A 19781-nucleotide genomic window follows, 5' to 3' on the forward strand; every position below is an offset into this window, starting at 1 on the left:
TCCGCCTGGCCCCCGTGACGGGCCCTCCGACTGTTTACGTAAATCTGAGTGAAGTTGTGTTTGCTTTGGCCTTGTTATTTTTTAAATCGGTCTCAAATTCCACATCAGGTTTGGAAACCAAAAAAGGTCACCTCGGGAAATAACGATCTGTTGTGTAACCTAAATGTTGAATCAAAAACTGCATGTACGGTCTTAGCTTAGTAATAATTTGACCAAAAGCCGGGCAAATGTTGTCAAAATAACCTTAAAGAATGCCAGGCCCTCGCTCTAAGTCCCCGGAGACTCTTTAAGCACTAAACATTTGGCTACAGTCAAACAAGACGATTAATGAGGTAATGACTCCATCACACCGGATTTTTACTAGAAAAGCATTTTATTTATTCAAGCAGTTTGTTTTCATGGAATGATAAGAAAGATCTTAAGTTGACAGTGGTCTCCTTTGGAGATGAGACATTTGAAGGCAAATTAATAAAAGCAGACATTTAAAAACTCAGAATGAGTTGAAAGTGCTCAGTCCCAGCCCAGCGCGGTGCAGAGGCATGATGGGACAGAAGGCCTGGCTCAGACTGCTCCAGGTCCACGGCAGACCAGGGTTCTGCCAAATCACCATTGGCAACACGAGGCGGGTGCGTCTTCCGCAACACCCCCTTCTACAGTAGAACTCAAAGACTTATCAGCAGCATCCTGAACCTCCAAACTCTTTTCAGTCCCTTCCTATTTCTGGGAATAGGTCAAGTAAAGCTGAATTTGGAGTGTTCGGCAAAGTGGTCAGCACTAGCAGTCCATAAATACTATCGAGTGGTTCAGTCTTTGTGCTATAGCTTGATGGTGCCGGTGGGTAAGCTACTATTGCACAGTCTGTAGTAGCGAAGGTCATTCACCAGCCGCTGCACACTTTGAGTGAAAGAGGGAAGATCCTACAAAAACAAGTAAAAACAGAAATCATTGAATATACATAGACACATTGCATGTATTCTTATCCAATATATTCACTTCATTCCTCACCCGCTCAAGTTTGAAGTTGCGTGCCAGAACCGCTCGTTGGTTGGTGTCCACCCCCTGACAACTGTTGAGAAACTCTGGCATGAAGGCCGAATAAAAGGTGTCAAAGTCAACTGAGGCCATGTTGTAAATAGCCAGCGTTATTTCCTCCTGGAGAAGATCGTGACTTTTGTGCAGCAGGACCTGCAGCAGCACGTTGATGAAGTGGAACAGCATCGAGGTCCGAAAAAGCTTCTGCGCCAACACAACGGCAAACACGGATTAGTCACTCTCGATTTTTAAAAGAAAGATTCGAAAGGAAAGAACACTTACTCTGTGATACAGCTTGTGCTTGCTGTTAAGAGACTCTAAATAGGAGACGTTCTGTTTGAAAATGTGGATGTCAGGCTGTAGAAAAGACTGACCAAACGCCTGCCGAAACAGATGAGAACATGTCAGAAATCAAGTACGTTTTTGAAATAGTCCGAAGTGGGCACACACACACACACACCTGCATGGCGGCCGTGAACTGGGCCTCATTCTCCATCACATCCTCGGAGGCTCCTTTTTGGACTGTTGTTAAGACTGACGTTTTGAAGAAATATCTCCAGTTTTGGTGCAGAATTTGGTAAAGTAACTCGAACATCTCTGCCTTGACATCTGGGGAGGAACGCTACACAGGAATACGGGGGTCAGTAGTACTTGGGTGAATAATAATTGCCATTTTTCCAACAGACATTGCGATTGGATTTGTTTCAAAAGACCATGCTGATCAATTTAACCAATCTAACTACAGCGATAAATGGCCGTGAGTGGAGGTTAAAGTGGACCAGACAATCACCAACACCAAACAAACAGGAGAAGCGCATGGAGCTTATTGTTACTGTGCCGAATTTGTGCTGAGTAGAAGGCACAAAGGGAAATTGTAGGGATGATCATATAAGAAGAACGGCAGCAGCAGTTCCTGTGCGGACAGTGAGCGCAGAAGCAGCGTGAATGCACCTCCTCGATAACAGCATTAAATATGAAATTAAGAAGTCTGCGAACAGAAATTAATCCGTAAGGTAGTCTACCCTTCTCCAGCTTTTAGACACTTTTTATTTGTCAACAATCAGCCTCACATACACGGTTTAAGCCAAATGGAATCAGGCTACATTTATTTGATAGAAAAAAGAATAAAAGTAATACAAACTTTGAAAGTGTTTTATAGTTATAGTGTTATATAGTTAAACCGATACCGAGAGTTCTGCCGATATCCAATATCTGAGTGAAAAAGTAAATGTTCCTCTCATCTCCATTTTAAGATCAATAAAGTCTTTTTGTCATGATTTTAAAGATCAATTATCAGTCATATCTATTAATAAATAATAGATATAATAATAATATAATAACTTTTTTTATATCCTTGGCTACATGTGCGCTCGAATCATTTCAAATGGCTTTGCAGCCTGGAGACCATGGTCGAAATCTCTACATGGATTTGGGACCAATCACAGAACGGGGAGGGACGGCAAGACGACGACGCACAATTCCACAGACGGACGCTTGTAGTTTGTTTTCGGATCCAACATGACAGCAGCAGACACGAAGCCATCTTTTAATCAAGCTTTAGACTGTGTTCTAAATAGTTTAGCGCAAAAGTTTATTTTAATTAAAAGAACAGCAGCATTTGGCTTTATAATTTATACATGTGTCATCAGGTACAATTGACACGATTGGCTTTGGGCTACGTGCAGACGCATGATAGACATTTGACTATGGACAATCATAACCCACACCTCTCCTACGAGAAAAAAAATGGGTAGTTTCCAAACTAAATATCACTTGTGTATTTACTTACTTTACTTTTCCAGCAGTGGCCAATTTTAGTTTGTTAGGCTACTTAAGGTATTTCATCCATAGTTTTTGATTAGTTTTTGTTAGTGTTAGCATACTGTAGCTAGCCGCTGCATTTTGCACAGCGATTAATAATATGTTTGGAGAGGGTTAACACTACTAAATTCTCCTTAGCCTCAAATGACACACCACAGGCCCATATTCAGGGAGGTTTAGATGGTGAAAGTTTTTTTTTTAAAGCGGTGAGAGCCAGAACAGGCATCGGTTCAGTATTGGATATTTGGAGCCGATACCCAATGTCGTATTTTTTCCAGTATCGGCTCTGATATCGGATACCAGTATCAGATCAGTGCATCCCCAGTTATACTATATAAAGTTAAGAGTAGATTTTTTGAGTTTAGAAAAAAGTAATCATAATGTTGAGTTTATTCTGATTTTTATCATTGTGCAATAAAGTTAAGACAGAAGAAGGTCACCTAAAACACAACACTAAATTATCACTAAATAATGCATAATTTATATGCATAACCCCGGATCCCACTGTTCCCTCTTTACCTGCTAAACAAAACATTCAGGGGACATCTCAACAAGAGCAAACACTTTGTGACAAGCGGCACAAAACTTTATCCTGTATATCGACTTAATGTGGCGTACCGAGTCTTCGAGACCAGAGCTCCACTTTAACCACTGGCCATACGTACCTCGGCCACCACTGGATAAACTTGCTCCATGCACAGAGCCAGAATGCTGGGCAGGAAGGGTTTGAAAGCCTGACCGGGCTCCTGAACCACCACCTGCAAGATCTTCAGGAACTTCTGCACCACCCTGCACCCCGCGCTGCCCTCCTGCAGAATACTCGCCGCCAGCTGTTCCCTGAAACCAAACACACAGCATTTTACGGCGACTCTACCAAATCTTACTTCTAAAACGGAAACACAAATCTAAATTCAAAAGCCTATATGTTTGCGTACCTTGTAAACATGCTAAGAAATGTGTGGATGATCTGCCCGGTGAATGCAACCCCCATTTGCACCCTGAGGGCCTGGAACAGAGTCAGGAAGAAGGCCAGCATTTCGTCTGTCACGTCTAAAAAGGAACAGGAGCAGCAGGTCAGACCACATTCTATTAAATATTTGAGTGAGTGACGGAGGCCCACCTGGCTGCTGGATGAAAACTGGGAAGAGGCTCAGAGACACTTGGACAGACTCCTGCAGACTCTGGTAGCAAATCTGCCGGGATTTTGTGGACTCTCCGGAAATGCTGTCTACAATGTCTCTGAGTACGGGGAGGGTCTGCTGGATTACCAATTTCACTGCAATATATATAAAAAAGGATTGGTTCAAAATGCTACAACCACACACGACAATCCAGGTCATATACAAGAGCTCCAAAACTGAATCAAGTGTGTTCGACAAAAATATTCTGAATAATCAGCAAGACACACATTCAATGACACTTTTGCACCGAGCTGTCAAAGTTATGGGCGGCACGGTGGCGCAGTGGTTAGTGCTCGTGCCTCACAGCAAGAAGGTCCTGGGTTCGATCCCCGACTGGACGGGTCCTTTCTGTGCGTAGGTTTCCTCTGGATGCTCTGGTTTCCCTACCACTAAAAATATGTAAAATAGGTTCTCCTCTGGGGCCAAGACTCCCCTTGAAAGAGAGAGATCCTTAAAGGGGCACATTATGCAACTTTTTTATTGGGAAAAAATAATTAACAAAACATATATTTTATATTTTTGACTTTTACATAACCAGGAAAGTCCCACTGAGATTAAAGGTGCATTATGCACTGTTTGTGGAAAAAAAAAGTTAATTTTAGTGCGTATTTGACCTTTTAGTGACCCAGCGGCCGTACAGGTGATTAGCTTGGCCCCTAGGATGCTCCAGGACTAGGGCTAAATGACAGCAGTATGGTATAAATAAATATAAATACAAAAGTTAAGGTATTAGTGGCATCGGAAAAAACAAATTGGATCTAAAGAGAAATATTTCTTTCGATACCAAAGTTTTGATGCCTGGTGAGTCCGGAAACGGCACCAGAGAAAGTGCCTTGGTTGTTCGAACTGAAATACATGATTAAAACATGAAAAGAAACACTCTTTAGTGGAATAAAACAACATTATCTAATTGTGTTACGGTTCTAGATAATGAATAATGTAGAATATATGCCATTTAGAGACCCTAAAAAAAAGGGAAATAAAATTGGTCCTGGAGCCACCGGGATGGAAAGCAAAGACGCCAAGCTAACCACCCATACGGCCGCTGGGTCACTGAAAGGTCAAATATGCACTAGAATGTACTTTTATTTCCCACAAACAGTGCATAATGCATCTTTAATCTCAGTGGGACTTTCCTGGTTATGTAAAGGTCAAATATACTATATAAAATAATGAAAACATAGGAAGAGGAGATAATAATGTGGTTGATTAATAGACGACGTCTCTCATCATGTGGCCTAGCGAGGGAGAAGAAAGTCTATTATGGAAACAATAATTTTTTTGTGCTTTTTAAAGATGATATGAATGCAGCCACTGGAGCTCCACACCTCCAGAGGAAATGACATCACTTCCACCTTTCCCCCACGCAATTTTATTTAAATGAATCTCAATAAGACGCCGCTTTTTGTTCACAGTAAAGATAAGTTTTTTTTTTTTTTTTTTTTTAGAGATATTTTTAAAGATATTTCTCCCTATTATAACCACCAATAATGAAATGTTACACCGAGTGACTCTGCAGGTCAGTAGATATGCATAGATTTGAGTTTTCTGTCATTTACTGTTGTCATATATATGTTTTTTTTAACTTGTGACATGAAAACTGAGAGGCTAAAGAAGCAAACAAGTCAAAATCGTGAAAGACAATACTGACCGTTATCCGGTTGAGGCGGCGTGACGTTCACAGTCCCCCGTAAGATCCGATACTCTCTGGTGAGCGCGGCCAACAGGCTGGCGTGGTTGCTGGAGCGGGACTGCCACTGCTGCTCGCTCTCGGGCAGGTTTGGCCACGGCAGGAGGAGCGTGTTGGACAGGGCGCGGCACACCAGCATGTGAGCCTGGAGAGTCAAAGCACGACATCAGCTCCGGAGGCGACGCTTTACTGCGGACACGGGACACGTACCTCCTGCGGCAGCCTGCGGGCCTGGTTATCCGTGATGAGGTTGAAGATGTTTCGAACGCCGGGCAAAGTCACCAGGAACACGGGCCGTACGGTGGAGGTCAGGGACACCATCAGGTGACAGGACGACAGCAGCAACTTCTCCGGCACCTGCAAAAAGCACATGAACTGTTAACCTCTGAACCCCCGCCTTTATCCAGTGACTTTTCTCTAATCTTTATATCAGCTTTATCCAAATCTAAAAGGTTACGGCCTGTGTTATTTGAAAGATAAGACCTACAGACCATCTAAATGCCTCTTTTTCCTTGCGTTGTTGGCACATTGCCACTTTTTTTAACGGATCTTTTGTTGCGTTTGTAACTTCTTCGTTTTTTTTGATCACTTTTTCAAATCACTATCACTTTTTCGTCCAGTTTTTGTGACTTTATTACTTTAGAATCACTTTGATCACTTTTTCGTTCTTTTCCAAGAAACTTGATCACTTTATCACTTTTTAGAATCACTTTCAAATTACTTATTTTTTTATCACACTGTGTCACGTTTGTCCTATTTTAAAATCACTTTTCGTTCACTTTTTATTACTTTTTTAACCTCTTAAACCTCTTTAACCTCCCACCTGAACGGATCCCATTTTCCCTAGTTTGGCTTTACCCTAATGAAAAAGCTTCTTGGGAAAAAAGCACCAAAATAGCCACAAAAAATGAGAAGAAAACAAGGATGGAAATGCAACAAAAAAGTGACAAAAATTCAACAAAATGTGACAATAATTCAACAAAAAGTGACAAAAATTCAACAAAATGTGACAAAAATTCAACAGAAAAATGACAAAAATTCAACAAAATGTGACAAAAATTAAACAAAAATGTGACAAAACGCGAGGAAAAAGGTCAGTTTTGTGGGTCTTAGCTTTCAAATGAGGTGTTACACAGACCTATATATTAGACAAAGAGGACAGAATGCATTTGGTTTAGGCGGGTGGTAAGAGGTTAATCACTATTACTTTTTCAAAATAGTTTTTTATCACTTTGTCATGTTTTCGTTCACTTTTTGGCCCACTTTATCACTTTGACAAATAACTTTTTCTCTATTTTGACACTTTTTTTCAAGAAGCTTTTAGATTTGCGTAAAGTCAAACTGGAGAAAACGTGCTCGTGGGGGTTAAGAGGTTAAACTAATATATACACACGCTTCCTGTTTCCATTTCTAATGATCGACACTTGAACTTCTCCTCCAAATAAAGTGATCCAGACTCTCCATTTACCATGATCACGTGTCTAAAGTTTTATTTACTTTGAAGGTAGTAAAGTCCTTGCCCTTTGTGCGTCAACAGTGTAACAGTAACAGTGTAATTTAGTGCTTTTCCAAAAGAAATCACAGTGTGCACCTTAGCTGTGATGAGAGGGCTACAGGCGTCTATCGCAGATGTGATGAGGTTGATGAACTGGCTCTGGCTTTGGCCGTGGACCTCGCTGTAAAACTGTGCGAGCCAATGGGAGTAGGCTTGCAAGGCGGCGAGGGCCTGTGCGTGTCTGGAGCAAAACAAAACGGCAGACGCAGAAGTCAAATCCAGTGAAACGCAATCAGCCCGGGTACTGCGTTTGAAATGCACTTTAATGGTGGCAACACTCACACATCGATGAGGTCTGGTTTTAACACAGAAGGCACAGCGGTCTCCAGGTCGTAAAGGCTCGTCTGGGAACCATAGCAAGTCACTTCAACCAACCTGTACGGGAGAGGACAGACATTACTTTCTTAGCCAAAAACAAGTGAATGCACATGGGACTTAAAATAACACCCCGTAGAAATGTACCCAATAAATAACATTGAAATACAAGCATTTATATCATGACAGATATTTTTATAGTTGAAAAATACCCCAGAAATGAACAAACAGTTTACTTTGCTGTGAGCGGCTCAGCTCTCCTAACACATGACTCTAACTAGTTTCTCATCCAAATCCTTTGATTACCCACTGCAGTAACAGCATTTTCTGTGTTGAGCTGGTCATCAGGAGCATGTTTTGTACTGATAGCAATAATCCAAAATGTTACACAGTGTGCCTTTAAACTAGTCCTAAAACATTGGCTGCATCTAAAAAGTGGCAAGATGGCTTCTTTCTTCTCCTTTCTCCTGTTCCTTAACCTTTGAGGACAACGTCATGAGGTCGACCTTGAGGAACCTTTTGCATCTATAGGAACAGGAGCTTCAGCTGCTCCTTCGGCCCGTCAGGACAATCTGAACCTTTCTAACCCAGCGAGAACAATCAGGAAGTTACGTCGGACAATAACGCTCCATATCCTCCTGTAGGGCTACGAATTTAACGACAATTACCATCCAGACAAATATAACTGCACAAATGTAAGGAAATGTTAAAATAAACTCTCTTTAAACCAGTGGTTCTTAACCTTGTTGGAGGTACTGAACACCACCAGTTTCATATGCGCAGTCACCGAACCCTTCAAGAGGGACGGGTCATCACGAGTCGGGTGTGTGTCTTGACCTCCGCTGAACCCCTGAGACTGACTCACCGAACCCCTGGGGTTTGATCGAACCACTGCTCTAAACTCTTTATACACGGCACTGTTCAATTACCACTTACTCGGAAAGTTTCAAACATGAACCACTGCGACATGAAACTACAGATTGATGATGAAAATACTGTTTCATCTGCTACAGCTCTGTCACAGAAATAACATGCTCAAATATTCGACCAAACCCCGTCCGTGAGCTCACTGCAGACAGCTGCGAAGCATCAGTGGATCTTATGCAAATGAGCCATGTGGCTTAAGTTTCGCTCTTGTAAAATGTAAATAATAGTGCATAATGTTGCTATATAAATTCATTCCCACTGAGATGAAAAAAAAATCTCTTTTTCAGGGAAGTCCTGGCCCCAGAGGGGAACCTATTGTACATGTTATAGTGGTTGGGGAAACTGGAGTACCCGGAGGAAACCTTAGGCTTCTTTAAGGTGCTGCATGACCTGCTTTATACGTACATATAGGGCTAGGATTATTCAAAACTGCCTGAATGAAGTGAAATACAACTCCAGGTATATTTTTGATAATGCTGTCAATTGAGAATAAAATAAATAAATTAGATTCACACCATGGAAATTTGATTAATCATGGTTAATTTCAGTTAATTTCAATGTTATAATAAATATTATTAATAATAGGCCTATTAATACTCTAATGTAAAGAATTTGCACACATTTCCCAAAGAAACGTATTATTACTACATCGATCTATGTGACAAGATGCAAATGCTTACACTTTGTATGTGCTTTACTCAATACAGTATCTTTCAGGCAATGTGTGTTTGGTCAAAACATATGACGCGATTAATCTGTGCCTAATGCATGAATTATTTTCTATTAAGTTGAGTAAACTTTAACAGCCTTGAAGAACATGGTTTAAAGATTTCGCATGATATGTCTCCTTTAAGAAAAATGACAAAGCATTAAAGCCACAGACCTCTCCACAACAGCCAGAGCATCATTGAAGCGCGCGGCGAAAATCTCCCCGATGAAATGTTCGGCCAAGCGCCCGACGGCCTGCAGCTGAGAGCTGAGGTCCCTGAGAGAACAGTGCAGTCGACGGCAGTCGTTCTCCGCGCTGATGTTCAGCCTTCGACCTGCACGGGCACAGCACAGGTCACACCGACATCCTTCCACACAGTCAACAACCAGTCAACCAAAAGAAACTCACTTGTACCAGTGGTTACAATAAACTGCTGCAAACCCATATACACATCCAGGTTTTCTTGGAGGACGGGAAACTTGAGAGAAACACAATATTTGGCTTTAATATATTATTAGAAACGACAGTGAGTATTAACACAGTGAGATAAAAGGTTCTTACCAATGTAGTAAAAGCATGGGATGGAAGCAGCTCCATCACCTTGGCAACCACCTCCAGACTCTGACGCAGGTACTCTTGCCACTCCGTCTGTTGCTATAGTTACCACACAAAGACATTGGGATTGTGAAGAGCGACGCTTTGTGTGTTTATTCTTTTACAGATCATTTAAAGCCATAATGCGGAATATTTCTCCTGAAACAATGACTTCACTACAGGTGTGAAAAACACCTCCAAAAAACATGCGTCTGTACTAGACTCATGAACTTTGCTCTTTTATTTATAATTATCAGGGTTTTACACCACATTAGTCAATCTTGTTGCATAGCGACACATGGCCTGGAAAGTTCCACAATGTGGCTTTAAAACCGATGTCAAATGTTTATCTTACATCATCGTCCAAAGTCTCGTCGTCCAGCTCCTCTAACTGGGCCTGGTTATACCTGAACTGGATGCGATTGAGAACTTCCCTTAGAAGAAGTACCAAGGCATCTTTGTACCTTGGAAAATAAAGATTGTATTTTCATTTAAATGTGGGAAATACAGATGGAAGTGAAAGTGAAGATGCCATTTTGTCCCGCTCACCTATTCAGCACACTTTCTCGGTCCGCGAGCCGGCTTTTGATTTTGGTTGTTAAATAATCTAAGAAGACGCTCCATATATCCAAGCAGGCAAAGTATCCTTCATGTGTGGGCTGACGACGAAACACGCAGCAGTTAGCGTTACAAAGTTTAAAGAAGGTGAAATGCATGAAATACAGATTTGCTGGCATCTGTACCTGGTTAAAGGTGTATTTAAAAAGCAGCGCGAGAAACTCTACAATGGGAAACTGCGGACTGGACTCTATCCGCCTCAAGTGAACACCGACGAAGAGGCGGAGGAAGTCTGTGAACTTCTCCAGGTAACTGTCAAACAAAATGATACAAAAAGTTATTTCAAAAAGTTGCATTATGGAATGTTTTATGATTTATTTTTTTTGTTAGTGCATATTTGACCCCTTAGTGACCCAGCTGTTGTATTGTGGGTTAGCATTGTGTCTTTACTTCCCCTTTCCAACACTGTGGCCTCTCCTTACAATAGAAATAAAAATGAGGCGTTTGATCCCAACGTATTCCAGAGTCTGTTAGCATGCTCAATGTATTTTCCCTATAGCCGTTAGCATTAGCCATCAATCATTGCAAAAACAGTGGGAGGAAAAAGTGAGTACAACGAGTGGAATTTCTTACATTTCTGCCTAAATTGGTCATAAAATGTGGTCTGATCGTCACTAAAATCACAAGAATGATTAAACAGAGTCTGCTTGAACTAATACCACCCAAACATTTACATTTGATCATATTTTTGCTGGCCATAACAAAGTTAATTTAATTAAGTTTATCATGATATTTTGCAGAAAGACCTGAGACTTTCACAACATGCATGGAATAAGTAAGTGAACCCTTGTATGAAATAGCTGATCCTTCTTTTGCAGCAATAACTGATTTTCTGTAGTTGCAGATTAGACGCTCACAACGATCTGGATGAATCTTGGACCATTCCTCTTTACAAAACTGCTGCAGTTCAGTGAGATTCAAGTGGTGTACTTACTTATTCCTCTCTGTCCTGTGAATGTTTACATGTTATGGCAAATAATAATATGATAAAATGTAAATGTTTGTATTGTATTAGTTCAAACAGACACTGTTTAATCATTCTTGTGATTTTAATAAAGATCAGACCACATTTTATGACAAATTTAGGCAGAAATGTAAGAAATTCCACACAGTGTACTCACTTTTTCCTCCCACTGCAATGAACGATCCAGATGATTTCAGCTGTTGTCAACTATCGACCACATTTAGGTCAAAGTCTAGTTAGAAACCATTAATGAACGTACAGACCTTTTGAGATTTTTAGATGTAGATGAGCTAAATATTTCTGCTTTTTGTGGGGTTGGATACACATCCAGTGGCCTCTAAACATCATCTTATAAGATGGTAAAGATAAATAAACCACGGAAATGTTGTAAATGCCATGAAAAGGGCAAAACATACCTCCACATATGTTAGCATTGTGCAGGTCTTCCCTGTTTAATTGTATAAGGATGGAAGGTTCAATTTAATCCGGGTCCGGGATTCAACAGCTAACAAAATATGTGTATTTGTATGAACAGGTTCTGATAGCGAAAGACCTGAGACCTGTGATTTCTATGTCTCTGACTCTCCAGGATCAATTGCTTTTGAAGGTTTCTGGTAGGTTTCTGGATGCGTAGCCACAGAAATGGTTCAATCAGCAGAGAAAACCAACAAAAAAACTTAAAAACAATTAATACTGGAGCGCCATAGAGGCCACTGTGACGGAAAGTTAAGACTCCACACTAAGCACTCATACACCCACGAGGCCGCTAAAAGGTCAAACACGAGGTGATATAAATCTGTTAACATAAAAAGTTTTATAATGCACCTTTAAGTCTCTTATTTATGCATTTTAGTCACATAATGTCTTCTCTTGTTATATTATGGTACAATTTTGAGAGAATATGCAACTGGATTTGAACATAGGTTTTTAAGTTAAGATTGAATTTCCTGAGATGTTTATCCAACCAAACAAACAAAAACCTGCACATTCACAGCAGATTTTTGCCCCGTCTAACACACTAAAGGTCAGGCTCACAGTATATAATGAAACTTTAGTCTGATAAAGACATATGACTTCAGAGGGAAACCATGCCGCTTCATAATGGATGTATTGAGACAGTTTTACCACCTTACGGCCGAATGTGACTGGAACTTACAAGCATAAACGACATTACCTCTCGTCTAGTTCTTGTAGGCGGTTCTTGACCGTGTGGGCGTTGTTCTCGCGCGTCAGCCTCTGCAGAAGGAAAAAGGTCTGCTGGAACATCCTCAACAGATACTCCTCAAAGTCCATTGGCACGCAGTTCTTTGACACCAGCTCGTTGACGCAGGTCATGGCGAGCACGCCGAGCCGGGCGCGCTCCGCCTTGGTCATCTCCGCGGGCTGCCCGGTCCTGCTGCCCCCGTTCGACGTGGTGATGGGATGATGATGGTGGTGGTGCTGCCCGTTAGACGAGGAGGAGTTGGCGATGAAGGTTTTGGCTTTTGTTCGGAGATCGCAGCCGAAGCGTGCGAAGTGAAAGATGGAGGCGAGCAGCGTGGGCGTGATGCTGGTGGACAGCGGGATCCAGCTGAAAAGATGAGCCAGACACTCCAGCACCAGGCAGCAGAGCTGGTGACTGTCACTGTCCAGTGATGCCATGGGCTGGCAGAGCAACTTTGAGTATTGGCTTCCCTGAAATAAGCTCCCAAGCAATTCCACTGGTGAGGGAAAAAGAACAGGGAAGGGATTAAGGAAGGATTGGAGATGATATTACATAAATCTTTTCGGTTTGCAGTACTCACAACTTTCCCCTGAGGTCGGCGATGGAGGTGGAGTTGATGCTGTGATGCTGTGCTTGTCCCAGTACGTCTCAAGGATTCCTATAAAAGAAAAAAATAACTGCACGTTCAACACTGGCCAAAACAACATTACTGAGCAGCCATAGCTAGAGACCAATGTTACCTGTTAACAACCCGAGCACTGTTGACACCTGCTCCATCAATAGTTTCCGCAGCTCGTCTTTCCGGGCAACACTGAGGTCCTCCCGCGGACACGCCAGCTCCTCTGAAGTGGTTTTGAGCATAATTAACCCTAAGGCAGCCAGTGCTGGAGTCTGAATTAACTGCAGATTGTAAAAGATAGTGTTTTGAGTTCATATTGTTCCCCCCAAAGCAAGTGACAAGTTTGTAAGGACACAAAAGTATGGCTTACCTGCAGTGTGTTTGTGAAAAAGTCATGGTAAAACATTGGCCAGTCCTGGCGCCCAATGTCTACTATGACTTTACAGAGTTTATTCCTAATGAAATAGGGGACAGATTTGTGCTGAGTGAGGAGGAGTTTGGGCAGACAGCTTCGAATCTCCATCTTGTCTTGAGAGGCGACACCGATCCACATCCTGTTCACCAGATTCTTAAACGAAAAGACGACAAGTACATTTCACTTTAGCTTTTAGGACACTTTCCCCTTTTTACAGTTTATTGTACTTAGCTTTGTTGTCAATTAAAAAAAATAATGATGTGATTTGCTTATTGCGAACATTGAAAGAGCCATTTAGACTCTACAGCGACTCATTCACTCAAGGAATTGGACTGACTCAAACTGTCAATCCAAACAACGAGTCAACACTACAATAAGTGTGAGATACTTACTTCAAACACTGTGAGGCTGTACATCATGACATACTCGTTCTGTGTGTGGGAGAGGAAGAAGAGGCAGTGGCGCCACGCTCCCGTCTGCTGCGCAAAATTATTCAGCAGCTCCTCTGCGGAGAAAGATCAGAGACGTGCATGAAACGGCCTAATTCATTTGTAGAGTGCTGAGTGATCGGACACAGGAAGTGTGGGGTAAAGCTTACAAGAATAACAGAACAGTCTAGGCTGTAAATAAGTTAGTTTTGCTAAATACAGAAGCTATCAAGCAGAATGTGTTTCGTTTTACTGCTACACACATGAAAGGTCACACTCGGCGCCTTGCAGAGTTCCTCTCCACAACCACTTACCTATTTCTCTCTTGCGCTCATTGGTCGTACAGGTGTGAAAGAACTCTGTCATGAGGTTTTCAAGACCGTGCAGTGATGCTTCCTCAGACGCCTAGAGAGGAGAACAAAGGCGGGTTAACGTTCACCAGCAGAACTACCATTCAGAGAGTTGCTACATTTGCGAGATGTAACATTATCTGTCAGCAGACACTGTGGAGGCCAGCAGCCTCGTGAAATTAAACAGAAGTCATATTGTAGCGAGGGGTGTACAATATATCGTTGCATTATTGTTTTTATTGCAGTATTCAGTGGTGCAATTTACAAATCACAGGAAGTCACTATATAATTGCAATATGACTGAGAAAATCATCTTCAGTCACTCATTTCCAATACAGCCTGAAACAAAAAGGTGACTTCAAATATTAAAGAATTTTCCTTAATTTAGTTCCATGTTTAGATTCTGGATTAGTATTCTTTATTGTTTTGAATAGTAAAAATATGGAAATTACGTTGCTCATCTTGACATAATGAAGCACTATTTTAGAAATCAATTTCCTGCTTGACACGGCACAAGCTTCATTTTATAAACAGAACCATTTATGCACCTAAACAGGGAGCATGTTCAGCATCATTTATGACCAACGACAGGGAACAAACTGCTTTCATAGAAATAAAACGATGGAACCGGAGATCTAGTTGGGACCGTCTACTCTGAAGGCCAGATGGGAGCTCTGGGAAACCTGCCACTTAGTGCAACGGAATGGGTCTGTTGTATAGTGTCTGATTACTAATGACATTAGGACTACACTTTATATCTCCACTTATGGAAATATTAGACAACACACAATATCCATATTGCAAGAAGTAAGAGTACATCTCATTATCACTGAGGCCAGAACAGCATGGCAACATGGAAATGTACCAAAGTCCAGCTTTAGCCAGATTTTGTTCGAATCCGTTCCATTTGAGCTCCGTGTTGGCATTCATAAAAGTCTTGTTTAGAGACACTATATATTGATAGATTTTGTTTGAATGTATAAACCTACCATGTTGAAATGGAATAGTAAAATATTGCATTATATAGTGATTGAATATGATCGCAGCCCTACGCACACTGAAATGGTTTTTCTATGAATTTTGTTCTCAAATATATATTCTTATGCAGGGGTGCCCAAAGTGCGGCCCTTAGACCAATGTCTGGTGGCCCTCAGGCTTCTTGTTTTACTAGGACACATCGCCAGAGATTGAAATGATTAAAATTGTAGTAAAAAGTACAAACGGATTTCGGTTCCAAGCCTGAATAAAGGTGTGGGAACCGTTTAAAGCTTAGTTGAAACCAGCTGAATGTGTGAAAGCATTGACCACCAATCTGTGGCCCTCCATGCTGCATACATGTCAGTATCAGACCCTCAGGGGAAAAAGTGTGGACACCCCCTTATAGAGGAATGAGATATTTCAGAAATACAAAAGACATTTAGGGTCAAATTTCTACATAACAGAACTAAAAAAATAAGTTAAAAAGTTTCCACACTTCCAAAAAAGGAAGGGGTTAAAACCACCAGCACTCATTTGTAATCCAAGTTTACTGGAGCCTCTGGAAAGGTGAAGGTAGGCGACAGGCTCAGCAAAGATGGTAAACTGTGATTGGAAAGAGCAGGCGGGACGGAATTCTTCAAATAAGCCACAACTTGCCGAGGCCTCGCACTCGGGACAAATATGTTGTGCAGAATGGGCGTAGCACGACTGACTGTGAACATCCCCAAAGAGGGTTACCTGGCCACAGACCGCTATGCCTGCGACATCCAGATAAACAAGTGGTTTAGTTAAAACAACAACAACAAAAAGCTACAATGTAACACACAGTAGCCTAGCCTGTGTCTTCCTGCTCAGATGAAAGCCTTCTTGCAACACTTGTGTCACCAGCAAAGAAGACAAGGAAGTCTATATGTAAATAATAAGTTAAACAAAACATTACCATGATTCAGTGGTGATTTCTTCTGGTTTTCAGTCGTCAATGAATCCAGCAGGTTTGCATTGGATTTCTTTTTCTTGCCCCAAGAAGCTGTGCAGTTTGGGTTAGCTGTGATGCTGGAGGCTAACAGGACCACACAGAGATGATATCATCCTGCTTTGCTTCTATATAAATCCTCACGGTTTTTGCTGGCTCCTGCTCTAAAGATAACAGGCTAACATTTTACGACGCTTTTTACATGACACTTATTTTTTTTGCACGCAACTAGTTGTGTGTGCAGAGCTGCTAGCAGCAGCTGCACGACTCTTCACCTCTAAAGGCCCAACTTTGTCTTGAAATCCTCTATCAAAAATACTGTCTGTGATCGCAAATCTCACGGGCAATTCTTAATGTCTGTAGCTTGGCCTGTGCGAGTTGTTTGAAGCCAATTTGTCGCCACTATCGCTAACTAAAGCACAAGGCTTTCCCGATGGCATTTTCCTTTGGCTAGTTGACGCTAGCTGTCAGGCGCAGACATGCTTCGGACTCTCACGATCGCACGCTTCTCTTGCAATATCGTCACTATATGAAAGAAAAGCACACCTACGTTATGGATATACCACTGTGTGAGACTATGCTATGTTCAGCACGCGTTTCTTGCTGTTATTTGTCTCTCTAGTGCATAGGGCGGCTCTGTATTCTGCCCTGCTAATGTTAGCTTGCGGGTTTACAGCAGGGTTTCCTTCGCAACTTCCTCTTCCCTGCAAAACTCAGCCAACCCAGTGCGCACATTAGTCAAGGCTGGAGTGACTCAAAAGCATCAGAATCCGGTAAAGTTCAGCAAAGTACTGGTCAATTAGCAACATGTATGGGAAACCAAGTAAGAAGAATGGTGTGAAATAATTTCAAGGCAATGATGATTTTGATACTGTATGTAGGACCTGCTATAACTGTAACCTTACTTACCCTCTGCACAATCTTGCAAGGTAGTAAGAAGTAATATTGTCAAAAAAACAGAGTACCAAATACCAAAGTACCACACAAAACAAGTAAGATTTAAAACTTTTATCTCAAATAAATAAAGTTTACTTAAAACAACATGCATTAAAGTCACATTCATTGATTTTCTTCTGCTTTTTACAGAGCCGTGTCAATGAGGCAGCAATCTAAGTAGAGATTTACAGACTTCCCAAACCTATGCAAATCTCGAGCTCCCAAGAAGATCCCAGGTCAGCGGAGAGTCCTCCAACCAGCACTAAGTATTCTCCGTAGCATCCGAAACAGATGTCTGAGCCAAATCAGTGCGTTTGTCATGATGCCAAAGAGCAGCAGCTCTACTCAGAGCTCCTCCCGCTTCTCTACATATACTTCCTTAGTTGCGGAGGAAACTCATTTAAACTGTTTTTATACGTTAAGCACAGTTAAGTTGCAAAAGTAGGCTACATAAAAAATGTGTTTTCTTCTTACTAAAACTATTACAATACATGCATTCACAAAGGCCATAGCACTACAGTGCAGATAGATAGGGATTTCCACTTCAATGATTGTGATGCATTTCCACATCAATAATTTACAGGAACCGGAATTTTTCATCCCAAAGTATCCCATAGTCCCATAAATCTGTGTACAGTATAAAAGGCATCTACCCTATAGGGGATTTCAAGGCCTGAAGGGAAAAATATCCCAATGTTTGTTAAAAGCTTGAGAAAAAAATATTTTTATGTCCCAATCTGTCTAACAGAATAAATAAAACGCTGTCATGTTACGTTGACTCCTCTCCTTTAGGAAAGCCGTCAGTTCTTCTTAGAGCTTCTATACTATAAGCCCAGGCTCTGTCCACACCAAGCCCCTCTATTCTACAGGGAGTCCAGTCCGGAAATGGAAAACGACCTGCTATTACCAATGCATCATCAGGAAGTTCCGCCAGCAGCTTTTTTTGCAGTAACGAAAGCTGGAGCAAAAGAAACAAATATATTAAATTTACAGGATACATTTTTGTTACCGTACAGTTGGAGAAACATTGAAATACCCACCACACTAGGGGCCAAGAACACAGTGACGTTTTTGCATTTGGAAAGATCCACCTATATGAAATAAATAGCATGAACAAAGAGCTTATGACCATGTCATAATCAATATTTGGTCATTAGAAAAGATGTCACCAGCAAATGCGTATTATTTTAAAGAAAGGCTCATACCTTCCACAGATCTTCCCTTTTGTATGAAACTTTACTGTGATGATCTGCTCTCCAAGCATTAAAGCGGGACAAATAAATGAGCCAGGGGTTGAGCTCGTAGCCCACAGCAGGTGTGAAACCGCGGCGATGGGCTTCCAAGACCTAAAAAAGGCATGGAAAGTCATTAAGGGGGAAACTTCAGTAGCAAGAGTAGATGATGTGTTTGCTCTCTGAGACTTACAATACGACCATCTCCGGATCCTAAATCTACAATGTTTCCTTTCCGGCCTTTCAGTAGTGTCATTACATTACGTACTTGAGATTGGCTGGCTGGTATATAGGGAACCTGTGGTAATAAACAGAATTAATTGAAAAATACAATGACAACTGGAGCATGATGATGATTCACATTTTCTTTTTACCTGTAGTTTTAATGGAACTCTTCGAAAGCCAGGCTGAAGTATTCCCACCCACATGGCATAGACAGCAAGGCCAGTGCCAGCTGCTATTTGAGCAACGCCTGAAAGTCCAAGTGATTTGGTCCTGAGCTCAGCTAAAGCCTCTGAATCGTCATCATCCATTTCTGTGGGGAAAAAAAGTATGTTATAGAGGTTGTGCGTGTGATGTCATAACATAGCAACAGCGTGGCATTTAGCAGTTTATCATGGCAACAGCAGCAAATTGAGTGGCAAGTCTACAATGTTTACAAAGTCTTTAATTTGCCACTCAATTTGCAATGTTGAAGGTTCAGTTTCAATGTATATATAAAATGTTCCTATCCTAAGAGCACAACCCAATAATTAATGCTAACAGTGGGTTGTGTAAAAACGGGCGAAAAGACAGTTTGGTCAAACTTTCATACATGACCCATTATCAGTTATTACTGCGGTGGTCCAGGGGTTAAGCAGGTCACAAGCTCCATCTTACAATTACTACGGTAAAATATATAAAGAAACACCTCAGCTTCAGATGATTATGTGCTTCATTCATACCTAAAAGTGTTAAATAGTCATAGCTGAAATTAAATAAAAAACAAACCTAAGCGTCGGAGGACAAGTCTCTCTGTGGGACTGGTCCGTCTGTAAAACAGTCCGTGTTCGTGCGAGACGATAGTTCCGGGCTGGTTATCAATACCATAGAAAGCAACACTGTACCTCAAAAATGTCAACGCAAATCGTTTATAAAATGGTTTATTTATATGCCAAGTAAATTTTGAAATACACTGAAACATTGATTTTTTTCAAACTTTGCAAGGAAAAAAAGACATTATAAAAATGGATTATATTAC

At 41.3% G+C, this 19781-nt stretch overlaps 2 protein-coding genes across 2 annotated transcripts; both read right to left on the bottom strand.

The window, feature by feature from the left end:
- Positions 1-373: 373 nt before the first annotated feature.
- Positions 374-17085, bottom strand: xpo6 (exportin 6). Its single transcript, XM_079565472.1, has 24 exons — positions 16341-17085; positions 14387-14477; positions 14037-14149; positions 13600-13797; positions 13351-13510; positions 13191-13268; positions 12581-13106; positions 10568-10694; positions 10374-10483; positions 10180-10288; positions 9792-9884; positions 9639-9708; positions 9405-9564; positions 7562-7654; positions 7316-7460; positions 5935-6081; positions 5686-5869; positions 3974-4129; positions 3789-3903; positions 3519-3690; positions 1493-1654; positions 1315-1413; positions 1006-1236; positions 374-917 (listed from the first exon to the last, which is right to left on the bottom strand). Exons 1-24 carry the CDS (start codon positions 16341-16343, stop codon positions 816-818), a joined length of 3444 nt encoding a protein of 1147 aa, XP_079421598.1. The 5' UTR covers positions 16344-17085; the 3' UTR covers positions 374-815.
- Positions 17086-18027: 942 nt separating this feature from the next.
- On the bottom strand, positions 18028-19568 carry antkmt (adenine nucleotide translocase lysine methyltransferase). Its single transcript, XM_079564672.1, has 6 exons — positions 19532-19568; positions 18916-19076; positions 18735-18839; positions 18515-18655; positions 18350-18400; positions 18028-18267 (listed from the first exon to the last, which is right to left on the bottom strand). Exons 2-6 carry the CDS (start codon positions 19072-19074, stop codon positions 18079-18081), a joined length of 645 nt encoding a protein of 214 aa, XP_079420798.1. The 5' UTR covers positions 19075-19076; positions 19532-19568; the 3' UTR covers positions 18028-18078.
- Between the last annotated feature and the right edge of the window lie 213 nt (positions 19569-19781).

This window comes from Gobius niger, assembly GCF_951799975.1.
Source record: "Gobius niger genome assembly, chromosome: 10".
Taxonomy (NCBI): domain Eukaryota; kingdom Metazoa; phylum Chordata; class Actinopteri; order Gobiiformes; family Gobiidae; genus Gobius; species Gobius niger.